At 31.6% G+C, this 27,570-nt stretch overlaps 1 protein-coding gene across 1 annotated transcript in view; it reads right to left on the minus strand.

Annotated features, from left to right (window-relative positions):
• Positions 1–26,700, minus strand: part of bon (tripartite motif-containing protein bonus) — a 127,308-nt gene extending 100,608 nt beyond the window's left edge. Inside the window, exons 1-2 of the mRNA XM_067285159.1 lie at positions 26,341–26,700; positions 8,930–9,270 (exon numbers count right to left, since the gene is read on the minus strand). Coding sequence (XP_067141260.1) covers positions 8,930–9,270; positions 26,341–26,542 — 543 coding nt within the window. The 5' untranslated portion in view covers positions 26,543–26,700. The remainder of the gene's footprint in view (positions 1–8,929; positions 9,271–26,340) is intronic.
• Between the last annotated feature and the right edge of the window lie 870 nt (positions 26,701–27,570).

The raw sequence follows: 27,570 nt of genomic DNA on the forward strand, positions 1-27,570 counted from the left end.
AAAATTTAATAAATTCAAATGAACAATTTATTATTTTAAGAACTTTATTTTTTAATTATTAACAATCTTTTTATCATCATCATTAATCAACATCATAATATTCAATTTTATATTAATTTTCACAAAAGGATGCAAAAAAAACTTTGATAGATTGACTAGCTTGTGCACGTGTAAACAGAAATGTCATACAAAATAAAACGAGAGAGAATAGAGAAAAACCACATTCCACTGCCATATTGGTTACATCTTGGCTAAGGCCAAGAAAATAAACTACATACTGCTAAAATGTGCTAGGTGCACTGGGGAACTAAGTCATAAAGCTTATAAAACTCTATATAATGGGGCAATATAACCAATGCTACTTTATGTGGCCTCTAGCTGGAGTCATGTAACTAGTAAAAATTCAGTAGCAAGTAAATTACTCTCTTCAAAGACAGTTTGCCATCAGAATTTCAGTGCTGCAGAACTGTTTCTACTAATGCCTCTCTGATTCTAGCTAAGCTCTTTCCTTTGCCACTATGTATTGTAGAAAAGGTTCTAAACTACTACACCAGAACTACAAACATCAAGGCTCAACAACAGTCTACTCCTTTCTACGGCTGTTCATATGCTACCACATTGCAATTACCTACTATCTCTGATCATCACCCTGTAAACAAGGTTATCCTCATCGTAAATTTGGTGTCATCTGCTTCCCCCATGGATAACCATGCAGACATTAATATCTACACAGATGGACCTAAAAGCTCCCTTCATGTCTGCTAAAGTATCTGTATTTTCCTCCAAACTGACATATTTTGCCCAAAATATATTAGAAGGTACAGATACCCCACATATCAAGTTGAAGAATATGCTGTCTACCAAGCTGTTCAGTGGGCCAATTCACTATCAAACAAAACTCTGTCTATCAACATTTACAGTGATTCTTAGTCCAGCCTAAAAGCTCTATTAAATCACAATTACAATAGCAATAAAAACACATATATCCAGCACCATATTAAAAATCTTGTAAATAAGATAACTTTTATGTTTGTTCGTGGCCATACTGGCATACTAGGAAATGAAAAAGCCGACCTTGAGGCTAAGTCAGCTGCAAAGGACACTGACATGGACTACACTCACAACCCTCTCTCACGCAGCAGCCAAAATTATATTTATGACAATACTATGCAAAAGTGGAATCAACCATAGTTGAGCAGTAAAATTGGTAGAATAACAAGACTTTATTTTCCTAGTGTTGATTGCAGGTTCTCATCACCACTTAAGAGATTTAATGTTTGCTACTGCTCAACTACTTACTGAGCATGTATAACCAGGCAGAAACTGCCTCTTGCTTTTGCTCTACAGAAAACCTAGACACCGTTGACCATATGATCTACGATTGTCCAATTTACAATCAAGATAGACTTATTCTGAAAACAGAAATATTTACGCTTGGTTTCGGGTGGCCATATCCGCTTGATAAACTTGTTCAGAAGCCACTGTTTGATGCCTTTTACAAGTATGTTCAAAAAATATGGAAGAAAAGACTATTTATAATTTATAATTTCTAGTTTTACATTTTAGTTTTCACTAAAAACTGAATACTAATTTTATGTTTACTTTGTATCATGTATTTTGGTTTATGTATTCTTAGTGTTATATACCCATAAGAGTGGTGCACTTATTCAAATAAATACATAAATAAAAAAACAAGAGAAACAACTACACAGCCTTTCTCCCATGATAAAAAATATAGAAAGTAAGTCTGCTAGCGTTATTATTCTATCACGTCACACCTGATGGCATTAGTACAACAAGCATTCTTAATAGAAACTGCTAAATTAAAGCGAAATTCAAAATTCCACCACTCAACAAGATCAAAAATAAAATAAAAATATTACGTAAGACAAGATCTATTACCCTCCTACCCGAGTCAGAAATTGTAAGAAATCCTTGACCTCCACCCACCCCAAAATACCTTACGTAATTTATGGATGACCCCTAAGACCAATAAAAAAAACACTGCAAAATATAATAGATACGATAAATATTACATTTCACTATCATTCTATTAGGAAAAAAGTGAATAATAGTTTAAAATATTTCCTGACTTTGATTAAAATAATTTTCTGTATTTTTATAATTTTATCATTTTAAAAATGATTATATATTATAAATATTGGAAATTGTTTAATATATCATAAAATAACAATTTCAATGTAACTTAATAATATAAATATTACATAAAGTTAGATAAATTATTTCATACCAAATGTCAATTATTTAAATTAATACCTTAATTTCAACAGTGGCGTGCCGTCATTGGAAGCGATGGAAGCGCCGATTCCACCTTCCAATGACCTTCCCTTGTATTTTATAAAATATAAATTTTCATATTTTAACGTACTTTGAATTAATTAAAATTAATATTTTATTATAACTGCATTATGTATCTTTTACAAATTTCTATACTACATGTGAAAAAAAATGATAAGATTGCTATTGTATATTCGAATAATTTGGTGGCGGAAGGAATGTCGAAACCGGGTCAGTCTCCAATCAGCCAGATTATATAGGCATTAGCACATGCGGTTTACAGTGAACCAACCTCACCCGGTTTAGCTGGTAGAAGCGACACACTCGTAAAGAGTACAGCTTTATATCCCGGAGCGGTTGTGGGCTGTTATCCGCCTGCCTGTCAACTTCCAAGCAGCCAGATTATAGGCATTGGCGCATGCGCTTTACATAGCAGAAACGTCACAGTTTAGCTGGTAGAAGCGACACACACGTAAAGAGTATGCGACTTTATATCCCGGAGCGGTTGTGGGCTGTTAGCCACCTGCTAGATATTCGGCCACCCTCGCCCGATTATGTGAATCATGAGCAGACTAGATCAACGGCGGGCAACCCGCGCGGCCAGCTATGGCTGGCGAAAAGTTTCTATCCGGCCCGCGAGATCTTTAATAGATTATTAAATTGGAAAAATAACTAATTAATAGTTATTTTTCCAATTCTTTGTAATTTTCGAAAACGATAAGAGAAATAAATGTAGTAATTAACTTTTTATTTATTTATTTCATATTTGCAGACTAAAAAAATTACGAGTCACAAGAAGGCGTCAATTAACTACTACGACGCGGAAAAAAACGTAAAATTTATTCTGGCCCATGTTATAAAAAGGGTTGCCCACCCTAGACTAGATTTATAACAACCCAACCGATAGAAGTTTACTGGCACGTTTTTATAATAGTTCTGTATAGTTGACAGGAGTTTAAAAAAACTCCATTAAAATATTTAATATATTTATTCTGCATTTATTCCGCTCTCCCATCTTATATTACTTACGGATTTCAATGTTAAACCGGTGATATTACGATTTAGTATGTTCCCATCTGTAAGGGGATGCAGAAAAAAACGTGTACAATTCTAGTACAGTGTTAAAAATTAACTGTTACTTTGGCAGCATCATTTACAACCAAATTTAATGAATGAAACGCACAAGGTACAAAAAAGCTCTAGAATTTATTTTCCTTAAATTTACGATTTATATATCCGTTGTCATAAAAATTTGTCTTTCCACTGTTTTCCCAAGACTACAGATATTCAGGTACAAAGTAACTGGTTTCGACTTATTTCTACTTAAGAAGTGACTAAATAATTAAGAGATTAGGGAATGGGGACATAAATAAAACCCTGTTGAAAGAGCCAGAATTTTACTTCAACAAAAGCTTAACAGAACCAATCACTTGCTCAGTACAGTGGGAAACTGATTTCCGTGTACACCTGGTATTAAAACGAATTAGTTAGAAAACAAATGACTATTAAGTTTAACATAGTTAGATTTTTACAGCTACGGTGAGAAACGTTTAAAATTTACAACAGCCCTGTGGCATCCTTTGAGATATACTAGTGATGCGACAAAAGAGGCATTTGACATTGACCGGTATCGGCACCCTCGGGATTTGGCACGCACACACTCACTACACACCTACCTGGACCGTCACTAGTTCCATCCATTAGCTACTCGTATCAAGATATTTGACTAAGTGGATTGTTTTAAGATTTAAAAAGTAAAGACTATTTTATGTTATTTTTATGTACGTTTCTTTACAAAGCTATATTTTAATTATAATTTTCTTTAAAAGTATATTAATACAATCGAACAATACATTGTACCAGGTATGTATATCCACCGCACATTTTATTTCACCGAGTAAGTTTTTATAATTTATTTTTAATTTTAGCCCTTATATCGTGGCTAGCGATTCAGAATGTAATTGTGATATTAAAAATACATTTAGAGAAGTCTACAGTTTTTACTGGCTTATCGAACAAATGAATACGAATGGACCCTAGACCAGTGATTCTTAACAGGGGGCCGCGGCCCCTGGGGGTCCATAAGAAGTTTGCCGGGGGCCGCCAAATTATGCAAAATTTCCTTCAGAATATAATAAAAAGAAAATTGATGTATAATCCGAATATCGTATTCGAAAAGTGAAATAAGAAAGATAAAGTTTTCCTATTTAGTTTTTATTTATTTATTTTGTATTTCTTCCTACATACAACTTTGTTAGTACAGAAGAAATAAATGTAAATATGCTACTTACACCGCAGTATTTACTTCTTTTATTCCAAAGCAATTTTAAGAAACTATTAATGCTTGGAATTTTAAAAATAATTAGGAAAAATAGTAGGCTTTGAAAATTTAAATATTTTTGCAAAAGTTATGCAAAATCCTTACGACAAGTGGGCGTTTTAGTTTTAGTTTAGTTTTAGCATCGACATTGGATCGATTTATCGACATGTTTCTTATTTTATTTTCTGTTAAAAATTAATGAGTTTTCATGTTTAATTGTGAAGTTTGAATGTTATTTAAATAGATAATGAAATAATAAAATTATGATTTACATTTATTATATAAAAAATAAAGCAATAATAAAAAAATCAATTTATTATAGATAAATTATCAAATATAAATTATTATTAAAAAATGGGGGTCACAAAAAAATTATGAAATATTTGGTGGGCGGCGAGTATAAAAAGGTTAAGAACCACTGCCCTAGACCATCACTGACGCACAATTAACTGATTGCCCCTGGAAGTCGGCTTCTTACAGAAACACAGCTTCCCTGTCATCAAATGTCACAGCACGCCACTGAATTTCAAATATATCAATATTTGTATAACATATAAATGCACTCTGAAAGTAATAAAAAGAAAAACTTTCCAGAAAAAGAAAGGAATTCAATATTTTATATAACACACAGACACACAATGAAATCTTGATCTATCATTATTTGATATATTGCTTTCCTGGGACAATCATTCAATTTCTAAAGTCACTAACCAAATCCTAGTTAAACTACAACATCAATTGTTCCTCAATTTATTACTTTCCTGCATCTATTGATTGTATTTTAGTCCTAAAGAACATTAATGCTGAACTGATAATCATTAAGAAAGAACAGCACCATAGGCAATGTTAGTAATAATAACAGTGGTTGGTTTTTGGAATGTGGTGTATCAAGTAGCCATTTAGACTCTGCAGAATTAGCTGTGTAACCATTATGCATGCATCTTACCTACCAGACAAAAAACTGGAAAGAAAGAAGTAAAGGTGATGGTAATGAAGCAAAGCCTGAACAAGTGAGACATTTTATCAAGATAGTTTATGTCTTCAAGTCTATGAGAGCATTTTTGTATGTTCATGACATCAAAAAAGACCAAAGTAAACATTGCAAATATTGAAACTTTATTGCTCAGTTTGAAAGAAAAAGTGCTACAAAAAACATTAAGACTGATGACTTTATAGTAATGCAGATTGGATTTAACAATAGAAAAATGTATCATTGTTATGTTTCTTGATTGAGTAAATATATACAGTCAAACCTGTTTTTATGCAGGGGATAGGGACCGCATTAAAAAAAAACGCATAAAAAAAATCTCACGAAACTTCACGAATGGCTGTAAATAATAGTTTTCGCAACACAATTAAAAAATATTTTTTTTATGCGGTCAACAGGGACCGCATAAAAAAGTCTCAGATAGAAAATAACTCAAACCCGTACGAAATAGAATTTATTGACAACAGATGTCAGCACTTGACTGCATCGTCTCGTCTATCGTCTGTTTTACATATTTTTGTCCAGGTGGTGTTTTGTTGACTTAAAAAGTAAATTATTTCATTTTTCGCATATTCATGCAATAATATTACTATAATAAGTGCATTTATGCTATAATAAGTTTATTTAGCTATAATAAGTCAACGTAAGACATGACGAATCGCACGAGACTAGTCGCCAACTATACCGCACAAATTAAAAATTCGCATTAAAAAAATCGCACAAATAAAAATCGCACATAAAAAGAGCGCATAAAAACAGGTTTGACTGTATTGGCAAATGTGGCTTTTTCCATTTTATGTAGGCATGCAGCTATCATTTTTTTCATATTCACAGTTGCATAGATTTTCAGATCTCCAAACAAATACCATGAATCAGTTTCATTGTATACAGTGTGTGTGTGTGTGTGATATATATATATACACACACACACACACACTTATTTATTTACATAAGGTTAAGGTTAGTAGTAGCACTGCTAAAGAAAAATAGCAATGTATAAGATTGAAACATAATATTGAAAGAGTATGCAGCCCTGTACAATAGTCATGCCTTCCAGGTGGTGTTTGCATTCACTACATGATTTATAAAATGGATAACAATATTTTGTAAACTGCATAGGGGTCATAATTAGTCTCAACCTTATACACTACATTTTATCTATTTAACAGTAATACTAACCTTATTTATTGAATCTTCAAATATAACCTCCAAATAGTGGACACTGTCAGGACTGAGAAGTTTGTCCACTATTCAGAGGTACAGTACCTGTACATGCTGGCAGCCGTATTGTATTTTAACCTGGTCATTATAAAGTGAAGAATACAATGGATTATGAAAACACCAAATTTGCATTACAAATGTAAAAATAGCAAAAAGTATACATAGAATGTATAATTAATCCATACATATATAAAATTACGTCCTGACTGACTGATTCATCATTGCCCAGAGCAAACCGCTGAACCTAGAGGTGAAATTTGGTACACAGTTAGGGTATGTCATGAAAATGCACACTAAGAAGGGATTTTTGAAAATTCCCCGTGGGGAAGAGGGAGAGGATTAAGGCTTAACCTGAGGAATGGCTTCTACTGTACTAATAATCCTTCAAAGAAACCTTTAATCAGCATGAGGTATGATTAATTGTCCATGCTAACGTTTTCAGATCCCTCCTGGGTCCTTCTTCAAGATCTGAAAACGTTAGCATGGACAATTAATCAACCTCACACCAGTTAAAGGTTTTTCGAAGGATTATTTGTATATTACTCCAGTGTATGTTGATTCTTTATTCTACTGTACTATTTTAGATGCGAGTTTTTGTTTTTGATAGTAATAACTTATATTCCAAATGTACAACTTTTACCAAATCATCCAAATCATTTGTCTGAGCAACACCAGGCTCATTTGCTAGTTTATATATATATATAAACTAGCAAATATATAAATAGATAAATAATACACTGTGTGTGTGTGTGTGTGTATGTATATATATGTATATATATATATATATATATAACACACAGAGTAGATTATTTATCTTTTCAGCTGTAAAAATCACATTATAATTTAATTCAATTCTAAATAGAAAACAGATTATATAGGATACTTTAATTAAATGAAACAAAAATTATGATAAAATGTAAATGTTGATTAATTATTAGTTCACCAAAAACTACCTGAGCAAAAGTAATGAAAAAGAAAAATGAAATTGTTATTATGAACAGAAGGGTGGATAAAAGTCAGTTTTGGTGACGAGAGTTCAAACATCAAGTTATGGAAAGTGATTTGCTAGCCACTTCACAAGAGGTAAGAAATGTATTCAGTATTCTTGCATTTATATCAACATTTATGATCTAAGCAACTAATAAAAATTGATATAGTGATTTGTCTACTTTGTAGTTATTGAATACATGAAATTTTTTGAACATTTTTGTTTTTTTTTCAATAAATGATTCGTTAAAAAATTACTTTAGCCACCACAAAGCTGTTAAGATCATAAATGACATCACAAATGCAAGAAAACCAAATATTTTCCTACACTTAAAGTGGTCAACAAATTGTCTTTGTAACACGATCTTTGAACTATCACTATATGCTGTTGTCTTAACCTTAAAACTTTCTTTTTCTTTACTACTGCACTAAGATTCTTGTTGAATGGATGAATAACTTTGGAAAAGTTTATGGTTTCTTAGTACCATAAGCTTAATTCCAACAATAAGATAGAAGTTTAACAACATTAATATGTATGACGACAAATAGTAATGGACAACTTAACCAGATTAGTTTTCTCTAACAGATATTCAACGTTGTTCAGTTTTTACAACTTGCCTTCCTCCCCTATTTTTATTTTAAGCCAGTATTTATTCAATGCCTACAGTCAAATGATCATGGACGACGGCATGCATTACTTAGTGTGTCCACTATAGAGATAAATAATATAGATGTCCTACTAAAAATGTCTGTTAAGTAAAGGTGTCTGCTACTTGGGAGTGTCTGTTAATGATGGTTTCACTGTGTATATATATATTCAGGTTAAATTGATTAGATGTCAATTTTTACATTATATCAATTTAATTCATCCTCAGAAAATGAAGAACATTTAAATTTGATTTATAATTAATTCAGATAACATAATTTTAATTTTTTTAAATTCAGTTAAGCTACCTAAAGATGATAGGCAAACAAACAAAAAGTATAGTTCCAAAACCAATAGATTAAGATAATTCTATTATTAATTAAAAAAATCATTGAATATATTTCTAACAACAATTTCATCTTATTTGAAAATTATTGTTATAATTTACATGAAAAAATAATATATTTACTTGTCTGTGTAAAGGGCAAAACAGATATTTCTGAGCAAGTCCAGTAGTCCGTTCACCTTCCATATCTTCTTTTGGACGGATAGCATGATCTTTAGTAACACGAACACGCTGATGAGCTTGAATGCAAGCTTCACATAACCATTCTTGACATTCTACACAAAATCCAGATGCCAAAGCACTATCTTCACAACTTGTACAAGTAAATATTTTTGATTCTTCTGTGTTTCCAACACTATCAGATGATTGAGATAAACATTCCAGCAAAAACAGATGATCTATCACATCAGAATGCTTTATTTCTTGACTGCAACAGGGACAGACATCTGATTTTAAAGAAGGAACTACAAAATTTTATTAAAAAGATAATCAGTAAAGTTTCTAATTAAGCATATCATCATAATTTCATTTAAAATTAATTATAGATTAATCAATACATTTTACAAGTTTTATTCAATTTTATACAGTAAAATACTTTGATATAGAGTATATGTTATAAAATTTAAATATGTTTAATAAAATAATTCATATTATATTGAAAACATTTATATTTTTTAAAATGAAAGGCACAAAGACCATATGTAAAGTTAGGAACTCTGATTATGAATATGAACTAAACTTTATATTATTTATACCTTATTATATATCACATAACTCTATATTAGCTATTATAATTAATTTTTAATTCAATAAAATTTAGTTGCTATATATGTCTTTGCATCATAAATGCTTGAAATTGTTTTTTCTTCACATTCCAAGGTAGGCCTATATTAATTTTTATTTACATAGAATTTTCCCTTTTTTGGAGTAAACTATCTTTAATTAACACAAAACTCATTATTAAGTCAAGTTTTTATTGTTTAAGATTTGAAAACTCAAACATGACACTGATATTTATTAAAGATAAAAATAAAATGATTTATGCTTTATAGAATTCCAGCAACATTTTAAGGAGAAATATTTCCAATCCAAAAATTAAATAAAATTTTAATAAGCATTTTATCTTCTCAAAGCATACAATTCTACAAATTTTTAAATAAATTATCAAGGAATCGTGATTTCAACATTACTGATAAACAATGCTTAATTAACCAAAAAAAAAAAAAAAACAACAATAATGATATCTCTTCTGTGGTCACCACCTGGTTGCGGTGGGAGAGTCCAGTAATTTTATTGATCCATAGGGCAATGAAGGCTGGAGCACAAGCTCCTGGTAGAGACACCCATGCCAGTAAGGTTTATGGAGAGAAATGAAGCTAAGAGTGACCACACCCACATTCTGTGGAGATATTTATCATGGTAGTAACCAGATCTAAGTATGATACCGGCTTGGACATTGCTCGAGTTAAAAAGGTCTGCATTAAGCAGAGGCTCACATTCGAAAAATGTACCAGTCTCCTTTGGTTACCAGTGGCGAAAGCAGTGCCGGCCCAAGCATGGCTACTGCAATGCCCTCAACAGATGTGAGGAACCAACCTAGCCTTGGTGTTTCTGTGGCAATGCATCCACAGACCACAAAGACTGGAAAACCACGCCAACGGATGAAATAAACAACAGAAATGAACGAGTTTATCATCCATACTTACTACATCATCATAAAACTCAAAACAAACATGACAGCATACAAACAACAACTATACCATAGATTCACACAATGATATCCTCACCTCACTGCCACCAAACAAAAGGTTGTTGATCAAAAAAAACAATTGTACACAACAACCTTATCCAACTAACAACATTCAAACTTATCAAACAACATGTTGATCAAATACATCAACAGATAGAAACATTTGACATTAATAAAGATCACATAACCTGCCAGGATAATCCAGCAACAAGCACTGATTATAGCACATAGACAACAACTACCACTAATGATACTACAGACACTTCCTTATCCACCACTGATAAGAGACATAGATTTAGTTAATACGTTCTCACTTATACTTCAAGAAACTTGCTAAATATAGGTACAGATCACACATAAAGACCACAAATACCAATAATCAACACATCAAAGGTAGTAGAAAAAACAGTAAATTATGAAAACACTCACTTACTACCACATAACATCCATTTAATTTCTACACTCTCAGACATTCATACGTTAGTTTATGCTGGGATGGGCACAGTAATAACACATCATAGACTGAAAATACAATTGCAGACAGATACACACAAAACACAATTCTATCACAAGCCTGCCTGACAGAGAAAAATAGAAACACAAATACAGTGGGTGATCAGTTAACGAACATAATCTATTCCAAGCCTTTGTTTGCTATCCAAATTGTTTGTTACCCGATTATCGATTTACCATAGGTTTTTATGGGAATTTGATTAATTCATTCTGGAAACTCCAAAAAATAAAAAAATATATACTTTCTTATGTTTATTTATATGTAATAATAAAAATACATACATACATAGTCTTGCATTTTTATTAGTCATGTTTTTTCTGTTTGTAAGAGTTAAAGAATCTGTCTAATGTTGATTGCTTTACTCTCTTCTTCAGGATTTTTCAGAAGTAATCAATAGCATTGTAATTACAGTAGAGAGTCGTTAATCCAAACCCCGGTTATCTGAATCGCCGGTTATCCGAACGATTTTCAGTTGGACTGTGTCGTGCTGAATCGAACGTTTTTGATACTAGATTTACTTCTAAAGTGTAATTTTCATGTTTTTATATTCTTCAATATATTTATTTTGTTTGTACAAAATAAAGAAATAATTTTTAACGATACAACAGCCTCGATTATTATTATAAAAATTTTCGTTAGGCTTAAAATCAACAAAAATTTGACACGAAGTGACACGCAACAGAGAAAAATTTGAACATCGGACAGATTAATATATTTTTTCGTACATAATCGGTTATCCGAACAAATCACTAATCCGAACAACCCCAGTCCCCAATTGATTCAGATTAACGACTCTCTACTGTATAAAGATCTCTAAGCCTATTAACCTGATTTGGATGCCATTCTAAGACCATTGTTCCGACATCCTTCCACTTCTTCAAAAAATCTTTAATAGCAGATATCGGCATTAATCCTCTTTTTCAAAAGAAAACATATCTCGCCGAGTTTCTTGGTGTTCTTCTGTCATCAAATCAGTTTCAGGTTCCATTATGAGCTCTTCAATGTTCTTTATTTTTCAGAAGTGATTTTTGTTACTTCTTTAGCTGCTTGAGCCTTCTTGATTAATCTTATCTAAGAAAAATACAGTATAAACTGTGACCTACTGTAGACCTGTTCAAGCCATACTACCCAGCAACATCAGACATCTTCTGCCCACTCTCTACCTTTGCTATTATACTCTCACCTTTCAAAAATAAAAATTGATGCAAAAGTTAAAGAGTGCCCACCTGACAGTCTCACAAATACTATAAAAAAAAATTTTTTTTAATTGTTTCAGTCAGAAAAATAAAAGGCTGGAATTACAAGGGCGAGTTTCAAAGTTCGGATGAATACTATCCGATCAGTATATACCTGGGTGAATGTCACTCCGAAAAGTTTTGAACTTTGCCTGAAGACGAGGGAAGACCGATCGGTATTCATTATTTTACGTTGCTTCTTCTTATGTTTGTTCTGTGAAGTGTTCATTGTCCGAACATAAAAATCTTTCGTGAAAGTGTTCATTATCCGATTTGTTTGTTAACTGATCACCCACTGTAAATGACATTAGACAGCAATTAGGCAGACTGACACAATACACTAAAAACAACATAACACCCAAATTATAGAAACAACTCAACAATATTTTCAAGAAAATAAAAACACACACAAAACATGAACATCACAACACACACATTACAGAATACATTGATACACTAAAACAAAAACTTGCTGCCAAAGCACGTAGACTCAAACGATACAAAACATGTACACTACGAAAACAACAAAATAAATTATTTACAAACAATGAAAAACTCTTTTACAGACAAATTAATACCAAAACAAACACTGATACATAGCACAGTGGCACACCAACAGAAGAAGAACTCACAACATATTGGTCTTCTCTTTGGTCCAGTGCTGTCACGCACAATGCTGATGCAGGCTGGATTGAAGAGGAGAACAGAAACTTACACAACATACCAACTATGCCCTGTGCTGAAATAAACATACATGATTTCCAATACACTGTTAACAGAGCACACAACTGGAAGACACCTGGTGTAGACAACATTCACAATTTCTGGTACAAAAAGTTTACATCACTGCACCAGGAACTAGCTAAACATCTAACACACACCATCATCAATCCACAAGACATGCCAAATTTTCTTACTCAGGGCATCACCTACATGAAACCTAAAAACAACAATACCAGAGACCCCACACAATACAGACCAATTACATGTCTCCCAACATTTTACAAATTATTGACATCCTGTATCGCAAACAAAATATACAAACATATTGAAGAACACGACATTCTAACGGAACAGCAAAAAGGTTGCTGTAGAAATCACAGGGGATGCAAAGAACAGTTACTCATAGATTCAGTCATTGTACGGCAAGCACACAAACAACACAGAAACATACACATGGCATATATAGACTACAGAAAAGCATTCGACAGTATTCCACACAGTTGGCTGCTACATATTCTACACATGTACAAAATACATCCATCACTCATTGCATTCTTTCAAAACACTATGCAGCACTGGAGAACAACACTACATCTCAGGGTTAGTAACACTTCCATACAAACAAAGCAAATTTTTATTAGGCGAGGAATTTTTCAAGGAGATTCCTTGAGTCCTCTCTGGTTCTGCTTAGCCCTGAACCCATTATCCAACATGTTAAACAACACGCAATATGGTTACAATATCAGACATGAAAAAACAACACAGTTTACACTGTCACATCTCATGTACATGGATGACATAAAACTTTATGCATCCACACAAAAACAACTTTATCAACTCCTACAAATCACACATTCATACACCAAGGACATACAAATGGAATTTGGCCTAGATAAATGCAAAACACTTCACATAGAAAAAGGAATCCTGAAGAAAGAAGATTTTGCGCTTGGAAATGGAGACGTTATTGAATCCATGGAAGAGGGCGAGTTCTACAAGTATTTAGGATTCCAACAGGCCAAACTAACAGAACATACACAAATAAAGCAAAGATTAATTAAAGAATACCAAAGTAGGTTAAATGCTATTCTCAGAACACAGTTAAATGCAAAACATACAGTCAAAGCAATAAACACATATGTCATTCCAGTACTTACATATTCTTTTGGAGTTATACATTGGACTCACACAGATCTCGAGCAACTCCAAAGGAAAACAAGAACTACACTTACTAAGCATAAACAACATCATCCTAAATCTGCCACAGAAAGATTAACCCTTCCACGTAAAGATGGCGGACGTGGCCTGATTGACATAGTTAACCTTCACTACAAACAAATACAGTCACTGCGAGAGTTTTTCTACAAAAAACAAGAAACACCACAATTACATAAAGCAGTAACTCTAGCAGACTCAAATAACACACCATTAAACTTACACTCACATCATATGGACATAACACAACATATAAAAAGCACAGACACCATTAAGCAATCGTGGGCTCGAAAGGCACTCCATTGTAGGCATCCTTATGATCTGGCCCAGGATTTTGTTGACAAAACTGCGTCAAACAGCTGGTTAGCACGGGGATGCCTCTTTGGGGAGACGGAAGGATTCATGATCGCCATACAGGATCAGGTCATAAATACTAAAAACTGCAGAAAACACATACTCAAATATACAACACTCACAAATGACACATGCAGAAAATGTCATGTCATGCCAGAAACTATACAACACATCACTTCTGGTTGCAAGCTCTTGGCACAGACAGATTATCTACACAGACATAATCAAGTAGCAAATATAATACATCAAGAGCTTGTAAAGAAACACAAATTAGTAGACATCCACGAGCCATACTACAAATACATTCCACAGACAGTATTGGAAAACAACACGCACAAAATGTACTACGACAGAGCCATAATCACAGATAAAACAATTTACCACAACAGACCAGACATCACACTCATTGACAAACACAATAAAATCACATACATTATAGACATATCCATTCCAAACACTCACAATATACAAAACGCATGTGCTGAAAAATTAGCAAGTACACAGAACTCGCCCAGGAAATAAGGCATCTGTGGAGGATGGATAAGGTGCTTATTGTACCTGTTGTTCTCTCCTCTACAGGTGTCATACCACACACACTACACAAAAGCCTGGGCACATTACAATTGAATAGAAACATATACATCACACTACAGAAGGCCACTATATTGAATACATGTCATATTGTGAGAAAATTCCTGAATACAGACACGCACACTGATACACTTCTTTAATTTCTGTTTTGGTTACTATGCCTTGACTTTGGTCCGGCATAGTACACAGCCACCGGTGTTAACCGAGTATCTCTCACTTAACCCAACATAATAATAATAGCAGTAGCGTCAAACATATTCCACAAACAATAAAATATGTCAAGAAGCAGCAGCTACAAACAAAAAGTATTGAAGTTTCAAGAACTAAAAAATAATAATAATAATAATCTTAATCAAAGAAGAATATGCAATAGAATCTTGCTTTAATGGATCACTCAGGCTGCTGAAAATCATTTGTTCCAAGAAACTGTTATATCACAAACAATAGATTTTCTGCTTACCCAGAAAAATATTTGTTATTTGAAAATATTTCCATTTATCATCCCCCTACATATAAAAACTACCTGTATTTGAAATTATTCAGTCTTTTGAGATCTCTATTCTTTATTCTGTAGAGAGACATATGTATATTATGCTGTATATGTATACAATAAAGCTGACAAACTGTATATACTGCAAGCACAGAGGCAGGTCATGTATGCTCATTAGCACCCCGTTGACTTCACAATTTGCTGAAACTTGTCAGCAAGGTCTTCATGATTTGAAAAGATTTGACCTCACTAAATTTTGGCATTACTTTGACCAGCATCAGAATGTTCACTAAGTGGTTCCTCCTCAATCATAGCCTGCTGACTCTCTTTGTACAATTCTTCAATTGTACATATCCTAGATGTAACAAGTGTATCATTGAACTCAAATTTCTGGAAGCAATCAAATATTAGCTAAACATTGAAAAAGTTGCAAAGTTTACAATAGATGGAGCTAGAAAAAATCCATTCCTCTGAGTTATGAATCCACTAAAAGAAGGTAAAATTATATTGATTTGGTGAAACCTGAGAAAAAAATCCACTGTTCCACAATCCATTAAAACAAAATTCTACTGTACATCAATAATGTAAAAAAATATATCAAAAATAAAAAAATACACTTCCAGATCTAATAATTTCACCAATTCTTTTCAGCAAAGACTTAGAATGTTCTCAAGTCTTCATTATCAAAAATTTTAATCTTTCTGAAACTTACTTTCAAACTTTCTTCTACTGTCACCTCTATTTGCTTTCATTAAGAGGTACAGAACAACTAAAATCAGTTCTACAAAAATATATATATAAAATATAAAAATATAATTTTTACGTTTTTGCACTTAAATTAGTAAATTTCTTTGCAATTAAATTCAAAAATACCATCAACTTATAACAGATCATTAGTCATCTACAAAACACTAAAAAGCAATAAATATAACACTAATAAAGTTTTAAATAGTTTCACATGCCAAATATTAATAGAAAAAGAAGTAAAATGTAGTCAAAGCTGATACTTAGAGGAGATACAAACTCAGAAAAAAGATTAGGACATAAAAACTCAAGTTGTGCATTACCCTATAGTCAGCTTTGACTTCATTTTTATGTTATACTTTCTTAACTTTTATTTTATTTTTCTTAATTTTATTTTTATTTGTACTTTGTTAATCTTATTTTTCATAATTTATTTAATTCGTGTAATTTTAAATTTCTATTTAGAATACTTCAAATGTAAAACTTCGAACTGAATGTTTGTTTTGTGGAACATTTGCTAAAACTACAAACCTGATGATAGTAGGTTGAAAACATTTGTTAATAAAGAATTCTTTCAGCAAGTGTTGTAGTAAGATTGCATATCAAATAAAACATTACAATTACAAACTCAAAATCACAAAACAGTCATATTTATAAGAACATTTCAAAAATTTTTTAAATTTATGGATAAAGAGCATACGAGTTGTGTAACTTTCCTGGCAAAAAAGTAAAAATTTGTGTGGCACCATTACTATATTTTATTTAAAATACTTTTTATATCATTAAGCTTTTTGCCATTTTATAATAATTAATTTTGAGGGTAGAGATGAGTTTTACAAAAAACTCTAAATGCTAATGAGTAAAATCTTCATTAAATCTGACCCTACTCAAGATATGTGATCATCCCATCAACCTTTCATCACCAAAATTTAATAACATCAATCCCCTTAATACACGAACCACACTGTAAAATTTCAGAAATTTTTGACAAAAGACACAGGGGTTGTCAAGTAGGCCTAACAAAGATGTTGTGGAAGACAAAGTGATTTTGTCTTCTGCCTAAAAGGATTGGTTTTTCTAAAAGAGGTCAGTCAGCAGGAGACAATTTTTACAAATTTATCAAGAGTCCTAAACAAGAGCAAACCTGAAGTTACTGACCCAGTTCTGGATTGGACATTCATAGGCCTAGTGAATCACTTAAAAGGAGAGATGACAATCAAAAAGGGAATTTTTGAGTTTTTGTTTTTGTCTGGACTTTAACAGTGAAACGTCAACCAAACTTAAAAAAAAAAAAGTGTTTTCATTTGGACCATCAACCAGTAGCAAAAAACACTACAGACTGACTCATTCACTGGTACAATCTATGTAGAAAATAAAGGACTGTCCATCAAACTCAAGTCATAAGATGCCTTCTGACAAACCAGGAGCTTTCTTGTGTGGAAGAGATCATTTGATCAAGACTGTTCTAAACAGATCTATTTGTGAAGTTTACTGGAGTTATTAAGCTTCAAAATGTGCTCCCCCCACACACAGACATCTGTATATACAGAAAAACCCTGAATATTCTTGACATTTCAATGTCTTTCCCAAGTCCAAAAATGTTAAAATCTTTGGTTGTTGTTTTTTGACTGATTGCTATACTTTCCCTCTGTTATATAAAACACAACCAGAAAAGTAAAATTTATAACACAGTAAAGATGCCAAATTAGCAAGAATTAAATGCATAGGCTACATTCCTAACATCTGAAACAATAGCAAAAATTAAGAGCAGTAATTTCTATTGTTTCCATCATATTAACATAGCATTTTGTATCATACAACCTCAAACAAATTTCCATGCATTAGAAATATTATCAGCATCATAGAAATTGATGCACCTAGCCTTTCTAGTTGATTTTTAGTTCTCCAAAATCTCCAAACTTCTTAAATCCCTTGGGCTGTAACATGACATTTTAGCATGTTACCTCACATGCACAACCAGAATAGAAGCAAAGGTAACCAATGATGTAAGGAGTGTTCCTCTCCTGCTCCTGAGTCTAACATCCAAGCTCCTAGATGTTGCACTATGTATTCTCTATCAACACCAAATCTTGGATCTTCAATAGGTATTCTATGAAATCCATGTGTTCTCAACAGATCCATTCTGCCTTTATCATTCCTTAGTAGCTAAAAGATGGTAGGTATAAGCAATGGAGGAGTTCAGAACTTTAGCAATTTCCTTAGGCATTTTTCTAATTGTGTATTAAAATGTGTGACCTATCTAAAGCCCAACTGCAGTATGTGCCTATGTCAAGGCAAAGTGAAGTTAAATATCTTCATTAAATGTTCTACCAGATAGGATATTCGTTTTGAAATGCTAAGTATCTGTTTAATGTGTTCTTTCAATACCCTTATCATGTCCAGGAAGTTGCAGTGTGTAAAAGCATGATGTATTACTGCAGTGAAAGGTGAAACTTAAAATTGAACAGGACACATGACATCACAGATATGAAGAATAGATGGTGATCCAATTTTCCAGAGATGTACTGATTAATCTTGCTAATCATTAATTAATTACACTAATTAGCTCCTCCAACAATTAACTGTCATTCAATGATTAATTCTCTAATAATTAGAGTAATTGAAAAATGATCATTCCATTAGAAAAACATTACTATATTTTAAATTTAAAATTATTAAATTAACATTAAAAAAAACAATCAAAGCCTTTCTCTCCTTTCTGTACAAATCAAATCTCTAACTACTAAAGTTTATAGTGCAACCTTGATAAAGCTGAGTTACCCAATTTGATTATGGTAGATTTATGCAATTTATTTTCATACAACATTAAACTGGAAATAAATAATAAAATAAATATTTATATTTATTGTTTAATTGACAGACACTAAGCAAAACTATTATTATAAAAGGTTAGAAGAAACAAGGCTTTATAAAAACCAAAATTTAAAAAAAAGAAAGAAAAAAAATTGGATTTTCGTAAGGTATTTTAAAAAATACATGACAATAATTAGTTAATACAGTAAGACCCTGCTTAATGCTGATTCAATATAATGCAGTCTGCTTGAAGCCTAAAAAAAAACACTCAAAATTTACACTGATTTAAATTATTGCAGAAATTGATTTCATTGATTCATATATAATACAATTATTTACAAACACAAACCAATGAGCAAAAGGTGGCAAAAAGCTGTTCTTTCTTTAAATCTATGCTTGTTTGGTGAATTTTGGAAAAAATATATCATCATGGATGCCATAGGAAATATTGACTTTGCTTGACAAGAATTAACTGATAAATGCACGAACAAAATGTGGAAGAAGTTATGGCTGAAGGTATCCAAGAATTCTCAACAAGAAAAGCCTATTGTTGTATCGTTAGGTTGACCAAAGTCCAGCAGGATTAGGATAGGAAATGTAGACGAGCAGGATATTGAGGAGTTACTGCAGGTTTCTGGTGACAGTCTCACCAATGATGACCTTCAAGAACTGGCAGAACAAGGATTTCATGTACTCTGAAAACGAAGAACCCAAAGAATTTCTCTACAGATTTCCTTAGTAAAAGTTTGGTAATGATAACCAAAATCGTTGATCAAATTGTTGCAAATGATTCAGATTTTGAAAGGAGTGCAAAAGCAAAATGATGCGTTTTGGATGCAATCTTCTGCTACCAACATTTGCTTAAGGAAAGAAAAAGAAAGTGACCAATGAAACTACAAGACTTCATTGCAAAAAACAAGAATTTCAAAGAGCCAGGACCTTTGTCACAAAAAATTAACTTTACATTTCTGTGCGCATATGTTTATATGTTATTTAACATATATTATTATGCAAAAATTTATATAAAAGTAACTTAAAATTATAGTAAAATTTGCTTATGTTTTGGTTGTGTGTTCCCCTATCCCTATTTACTCTATGTTAAAATGGTCTTGTTTAACGCTGTTTCGCTTAGCACTTTGTCGTCTAGGAACGATGTGTTCCTAGATGACAAAGCAGATAATTAGACAATTATACAATCCCATTTAGTCATTCATCATTAATTAACTTGATAATCAGCCCATCATTAAATGTAGTCATCCTTTAGAGAGATTAGTAAAAAAAAAAAAAATGCACTATATGATTCCTTTATTCCAACTTAAGTATAAGACCATATGGATTGTTGTTAATGTTATCCAAGTTATACAGTTTTGTATGTTCTTGATTGTATATTATCTGCAGATCTCTAACAAGACTGAAAGTATTCGTAAAGTTATTGCTGGACATTTAATGTTTGTTAATCAGAAGATCAAAGATGGAGTTTGAAATGATGATGAGATTTCTCTCATCATCATCATTCACAAATAATCAAGAATTATGTAAAAACACAATTAAAAATTTTAAATTTAATTTAATATTTAAACTGAGTAAAACTATTTTTTTAAAATATAAACAAATTTTTCAGAGAAAATGAAACTTTAGTTCTCATTCGTAAGTGATGCTGATACCATGGTTTTAAATAGAAGAGAATTTATACATGACCTAAACGGGCTAAAGCTTTGGGCCTTATAATTAATCTAGGGCCTTAAATATCCTAAGCTGTAGTTTTTTAAAGACCCACTATACAAAGCTGTAATGAAAACTTTTTGTTGTTTAATCTATACTTAAAAATATAGTGTTTCTAGAGAATCACGCAAATTTTGCCAGATGGTGATATTCTTATCACTCTGGTAAAATAAACCAGCAATAAACAATATGCACTGAGAATTAACACTCACACTGATTATAATGCTGTACAGCAGTGCATATGTGGACAATCAAAATGGTAAATATTGCTGCGCACATTTTCTATAAAGACATCCAGTCTTCAACAGACTCTGGAAACATATTTCATAACCCACTAAAATGGAATAATGCAACAATAATTCTCAAGCTGAAATTTGTGATCTGTTAATAATTATACATTAAATTATTCCATTTGAGAGAAAACAAAGAAATTTTCAGAAAAATTTTTTGAAAAATGTATTTAATCATTTGAAACTTTTTATTTTGTAAAAATTATGTGCTGAATAAAATATAAAAAAAAGAGCACAGACACTAAAAATCAAATTCTCATACAATCCAACATATCATTTTTATTTAGAATTAAATGAGAGTTAATATCTCATTATCAGATTCTGGATTTATACAGATTAAAACAACACTTTTCTGGGCTATCTTTTAAATTTAAATATACGTTCAACAGTCAGAGTGGCTTGTCTAATTGAATAAAATAAGTAATACATTTTTAAGACAAGAAAAATAAAAGTGAAATACAACAAAATTATTTATTGTGACATTGTCACTGCTCTTTGAAATGAGGTATCAAGCAATTTTCCATGGGATGCATGTAGGCCTACTATACTTTTTTATGTGATTTTTGTTTTATATGGTGTTCTTTGGAATGTATCTACCATGCAAAAACACAAATAGGTGTATTATCAGTTTCATTTTTGAATTTTCTCATTTTCAAATGTTTATGTCTGGAGAAAAAAAAGGAATGAATTTTATGTCATCAAAATTAAAGTATTTCATAGTCTGGAAAAAGTTTTAAATATTAACAAGTACCTTAGAGAATATAGATGGACAATTAATAACAATGACAAATAAGCAGAAGAGCTAGCAGGTGTAAAGACTACTGAAAAGAATTATTTGGCAACATATGCTTTTGAAAGCATGTACTGTACTGTACCTCTCAGTGAGAGAAGGTCTATAGAAAAGACACTAAAGCTGTATATCTAATATATGAGTGATTTCAACATGCACACAATCACATGACTTCTGCACAATTTGCACAGTTAATATCCATTATGCAATTTGCACTTCATTCATATGCTATATAACAGGAAGGAAGTAAGAAATATATCAGAGATGGATGACAATGATGCAATCATCTTAGCAATATACTTATTATTTGTAAAAAAATCATCAATTTATTATTATTAGAGCCACCACAAACTAGCACTTTGCAAGAGCAAAATGCTAGTAAACATGCCCTAGCACAAGCGATGACGTCAAAGGTTCTGCCCCTCTCTTCTTGTTCACGTGGTTTTTCCTTTGCTAGAGCAGTGATACGAGAGTACTCTCACTGTTCACAAAATTCAACAATGAGAGCATTATGCTAGCAAGAGAGAGCAGGGGAAAATGGATGACTACATAAACGTGCCACATGTCGAAAAAGAAATAATAGAATTTTATCGATGTACATAAATTACTTGATTAATACATTCAATATTGAAAAGAAAATGGTATAAATGTTGTATATTAAAATAATAAATAGTTGTTTATAAATAGGCTTAAGCCTAGTTAGGCTTAACTAGTAGGCATATTTTTCCCATGGTGTTCCAAAGTTCGGAACAAAAACTGACTGAGTAGAAGTATAGGTTATAATAAAATCTTTGTTCTATAGCCAATCCACATCATGTGGACTACATTATGTGAGCAAACGTTGTGTAGTTTGTGGCTGCTTCATGCCTGAGTAGCTTACCTAGCAAAAATGGCCCATAGCATCATGGGAAAAAAGGCGGGGCTTGGGAGCGCGACCGAGCGTATGCTAGCTCTCACTTCCTGTAGTTTGCGGTGGTTCTTACTGGTACTATTTTCGTCCCTTTTATCAAAAATTTCTACTACTTTCTCAGTTGATGTATTAATCCACCAGGTCATTTTATTAAAAAATGGTATCAAACTATCTTATTTGTTGCTGATTGGCTGTGTGTGATTCACATGATAAAAAAGCATATCCAGGCAGCTCAAGCATCTAACCACACAATTTATTGAAAGAATCATTTTTCTAGGTCACACATGTGTAGTGTCAAAAATGTTCAAATCATATGCTGAAATTGCTCATGGATACCTGCTTTAGGACAGTGTATATAGCCTACCTATATATAACCTAAAATTCAGAACCATAAAAATGTAAATTTGTACCTTTCCAGCTTACAATATGAAGTTTTATGAATGTAGTCCAAATACTATGCACATTTTAAATTTTATATAAAAACATCAAATCAAAAATTCTATTTATAGTTATAGCCACACAAACTGCCAAATTATTGGGACTTAAAATGGTTAAGTAATTAATTAAATTCTAAATAAAATTATTTTAAATTTTATTATAACTTGTAAAGTTCATTCATATTTAATAAAATATTAACTATTCAGTATATTAGTTATCTGTAAATTTAAATTAACTGACTAATAACAGAATCTCATTATAGCTTTCTATGAAATACATAAGGAAAATAATAATACAGATATGAGCAAAAGATTGAATATTTGCCAAGTTTAATAATTTATATTTCTAAAGATAATATAAATAGTTGGTTATCATTTCAAATCTTTTTATAATCAATTTTACAACCTTTTTATTCTTTCTGTCTGAATATGTATAATAAATCTCTATTTTGGATTCATACAATAATAAATATATTAATCTGCTTATTTAATTTATATATATATATATATGTTGATGTAACCAGTTCATTCTAGTATATTTTTTCCTGATAAGTTTACAGGCTAGTTTCTAAACAATTTTTTAGAATAATTCCTATTTTCATAAACATCTCTTAATGGGAAGTAAAATTTGTAGATATCTAATTATACAAAGCTTCAATACTTTCTAAATCCAAAGTTTTATACTAAATTTTATTTTATCAACGTATTCAATTAATTAAATAATTTGTAACTACGAGTCGCATGTTGTTATATATCAATCTGCAATTAACTTGTCTGGAAGAAAGCCAATTTAGTAAAAAGTTTGAACAGCAGAAATCGTAGTACAATCATTCAGCAAAATTTACAAATTCAGATCCTGATTCAAGCAATTTTTTTTTCCAGAATTTTCTAAATTATTTAATTACTAATATATCAGAGAAACTAACATATCTATTTCCAAAATATACTCTACACTTTCCTAAATACTACAAACAACATACAATAAAAACTAATTTTATTTTTATAAAAATACACACTTTGTTAAATTATGAAAAAACTAAAAAGTTTTTATTTTCTAATGGAAACAAAGTAAACACAGCACTAATATAAAGTCAGATATTAAGTGCTTATGAAACAAGATACAGCTCTAAAATGGGTGGACATATCATTTACAATCCAACTGGGAATGGATTTCATAATCAATGAAAATGAAAACTAAAATTGATTGAACTTTAATTTTAAAAATATAGCCAATTCATAAATTGGTGACATTATATTGGCATGTTAATAAAATTGTTCTACTCAAATATTGATTCTACAATCAAAATATTAAAAACAGACAAAAACAGGTATGTTTGATGTTACAGTGACCATAATTTTTTTTAAGAAAATAAAGGACAAATCAGAAATTGTTTCATAATAAAAAAGCAAGTTGCATTCATTTGTTATACTAAAACTAAAAGCCTTGTAAGTTTGTAAGCTTTATAACATTTATCATATAATAAGCATATACATAGCATTTTAAACATTCATATTATTACTTTTAAAAAAATAATCATTTTGATACTTTCACAAGAAAAATTTGATTTAATTAAAAAAGTTCAGTGTTTTAAAAATTCATAAAAGTGTGTACAATTCTTGTCAAAGTTGCATTTGGTATAAATGCATGCTTCCAATGTTTTGAATTTTAATTGGATTTTTCACTGGTCCACATATTGTTCACTGATGAAAATACTTGTTCAGAGGGGGAATTAGATCCAGGGAGACTTTAAAAATAATTGAATTTTGCTTATATGTTTATCTGTGAGATATTTTAAAATTTTACACTACAGCATCTAAACTAAACACACATCTAAGTACAGTACAATAATATATACAAACACATGCATATGACACTAACAGATGCAGTGCCAAAACATGCCAATTTTCAATTTACTATTTCAATTCATAAAATAAGAATTCTAAAATAAGCCATTTTAGAAAAACATAAATCTAAAAATCAGGGCAGTGAAATAAAGACTATTCTCTTAAATAAAGGACATATGTCACTGTGCCAATCATCCTATTCTACAATATATTACTCCATGGCCATCAAAATCTTGGTATGTGGCCAAAGGATACAATGGACCCTTTTTGTCCCTTTTTTAAATAAACGAAATACTTATGTTTCTTTATTAGTAAATAGAGTCTTAAAGATTTTATTTTTTTGTTAATAAATTAACAATTTATAACAGTATAAACCACCATAGGCCCAAGTTTTCTCTGCAGCCGGCCATGCATTGCTCTCATAGAAACTCTATAATTCTAAGTTTGTGACACCGGCTGCGTTCGGCAGACTCAACTGTTCCTGAGCCGTATTTTTCTGCCAAACGACCTCTACGGTAGCGCTCTTTCGGAACACATTTGATATTTCGACATCACATTTGATAGTGTCTTTCGTTTATGCTACCCAACACTACCCGAAACCGATCAGCAAGGCTTTTTGTTCAAACGCAACATCACTCATTGTTCGGCAGATCCAGGTTGCTACAAAACAGCTACCAATTTGCTCAGTTACAACTGCCGAACTGCCAACACAACCATCATTCTTGCAAATATCAAAAAAGAATAAACAATGTCCACAATTTTTTAGTCTATATAGATATTTCATATAGAAATTTGCTTATGAAGACCATAGATATTACTTGTAATTGAATTATTAGTAGTAGTATACAGGTATTTGTTTAGTTATTACACACTTTTAAAATATTCCCCATAGATTCTGCTATTAAAAAAAACTGCAGATTCTTTGATAACCTTCTAATCATTAAAAAATAATAATAATAAAATTTTTAAAGAAAATAATAAAATATTTGGAGGAAAACATTTTCATTGTTAATTGCATTGCATCTTATGAAAATTAAAGCTAACTAAATGATACATTTTGTATTTTGATATACTTGTGACATGAAAAAAAATGAAAATGATGTACTGTACCTGTAGAACTGTTAGGAGCAGGGCTGGAAGCAGATTCATTTAATAAACAGGCCTTACAGGCGCTATGTAAACACGGCAATAATTTGGGTTCACTACTCTCCACCAATATTTGTTTGCAGAAAGAGCATTTTGTTTCAGTCCAATCTTCGGTTTCATTACCTGTAACCTGTTCCGCTGCTGTCGAATTGTTGTTTCCATTCATCTTAAATGTGATAAATAAATTACACAATAAAGAACTATAGAGTTTAACTAAGACCAGAATTAACGATGGTTATGACAATCGTAATTCCGACCAAAAACATTAACTTTATAACTCATTCGAACACATTCCCATCCACTTGTAGCAGAAACTAAGAAAAATAGCCAAATTTCCTCCAAACATTATTATTCATGTACACGTATTTCTAAACTTTATTGAATATGCGATAATTCTGTTGATGAAAATGAATTTAATATCAAACTATAATCGTAAAATTAATAATAATACTCTTGATTAATTAAAACCCAATAATATTTTTTTAGTTGGCTTCATAGGCAGGTTTTAAATTATTGCATTGTTAATTATTGACACTCGAAATACAACTTTAGAAATTTAATATTTCTTAATCTTGTTACACCAATCCTAGTGCTTAAAAAAGGTTACTTAAAAAAAAAGTTACTTTTTTTGGCTCTTCCCGCCCTATGGGCACTAAGAAGTCCTCTTTTAGGAAGCCCATTATGGGTTTGGCCAGGCCCACAATGAGGCGGCGGGTGGTAAGGAACGGGGCTCGACATATCCGGTCGGACCTCCCCCGAAAAATTCTTGGGGATTTTTCGATCCGTTCGGATTTCATTACAGTAGGATGCCACCTTGATCGCTTGGCCATCCGGCCGTCAAATTGGATTGATGGAATAAAGCGACGTAACGCAAAAGCGATTCTATACGAAATTAATTCCTATTTAGATATTAAACACGTGAATAAAACCATGAAATCTGTACGTGTCTAGCCCGTTGGCGAGGCACGAATCTGCAACAAACTACAAGTGTTCAGTGGTTTCATTTACCATTTACTTGGCTACTAGTCAACACGGAGCCCGACATATCCAGCGTCGGACTGGCAACAAATATAATCCCATATATATGTATATATTATATATTCAGTATCGTAGCTAGGTGATGCCTGTACCCTTGGTATCCTATACATCATACTTTTCCTGTCAGCAATAGTCATGCCGGTCATCTATTAACTC

Source organism: Centruroides vittatus, unplaced genomic scaffold (assembly GCF_030686945.1).
Source record: "Centruroides vittatus isolate TY-2023 unplaced genomic scaffold, ASM3068694v2 contig_1218, whole genome shotgun sequence".
Classification (NCBI taxonomy): Eukaryota; Metazoa; Arthropoda; class Arachnida; order Scorpiones; family Buthidae; genus Centruroides; species Centruroides vittatus.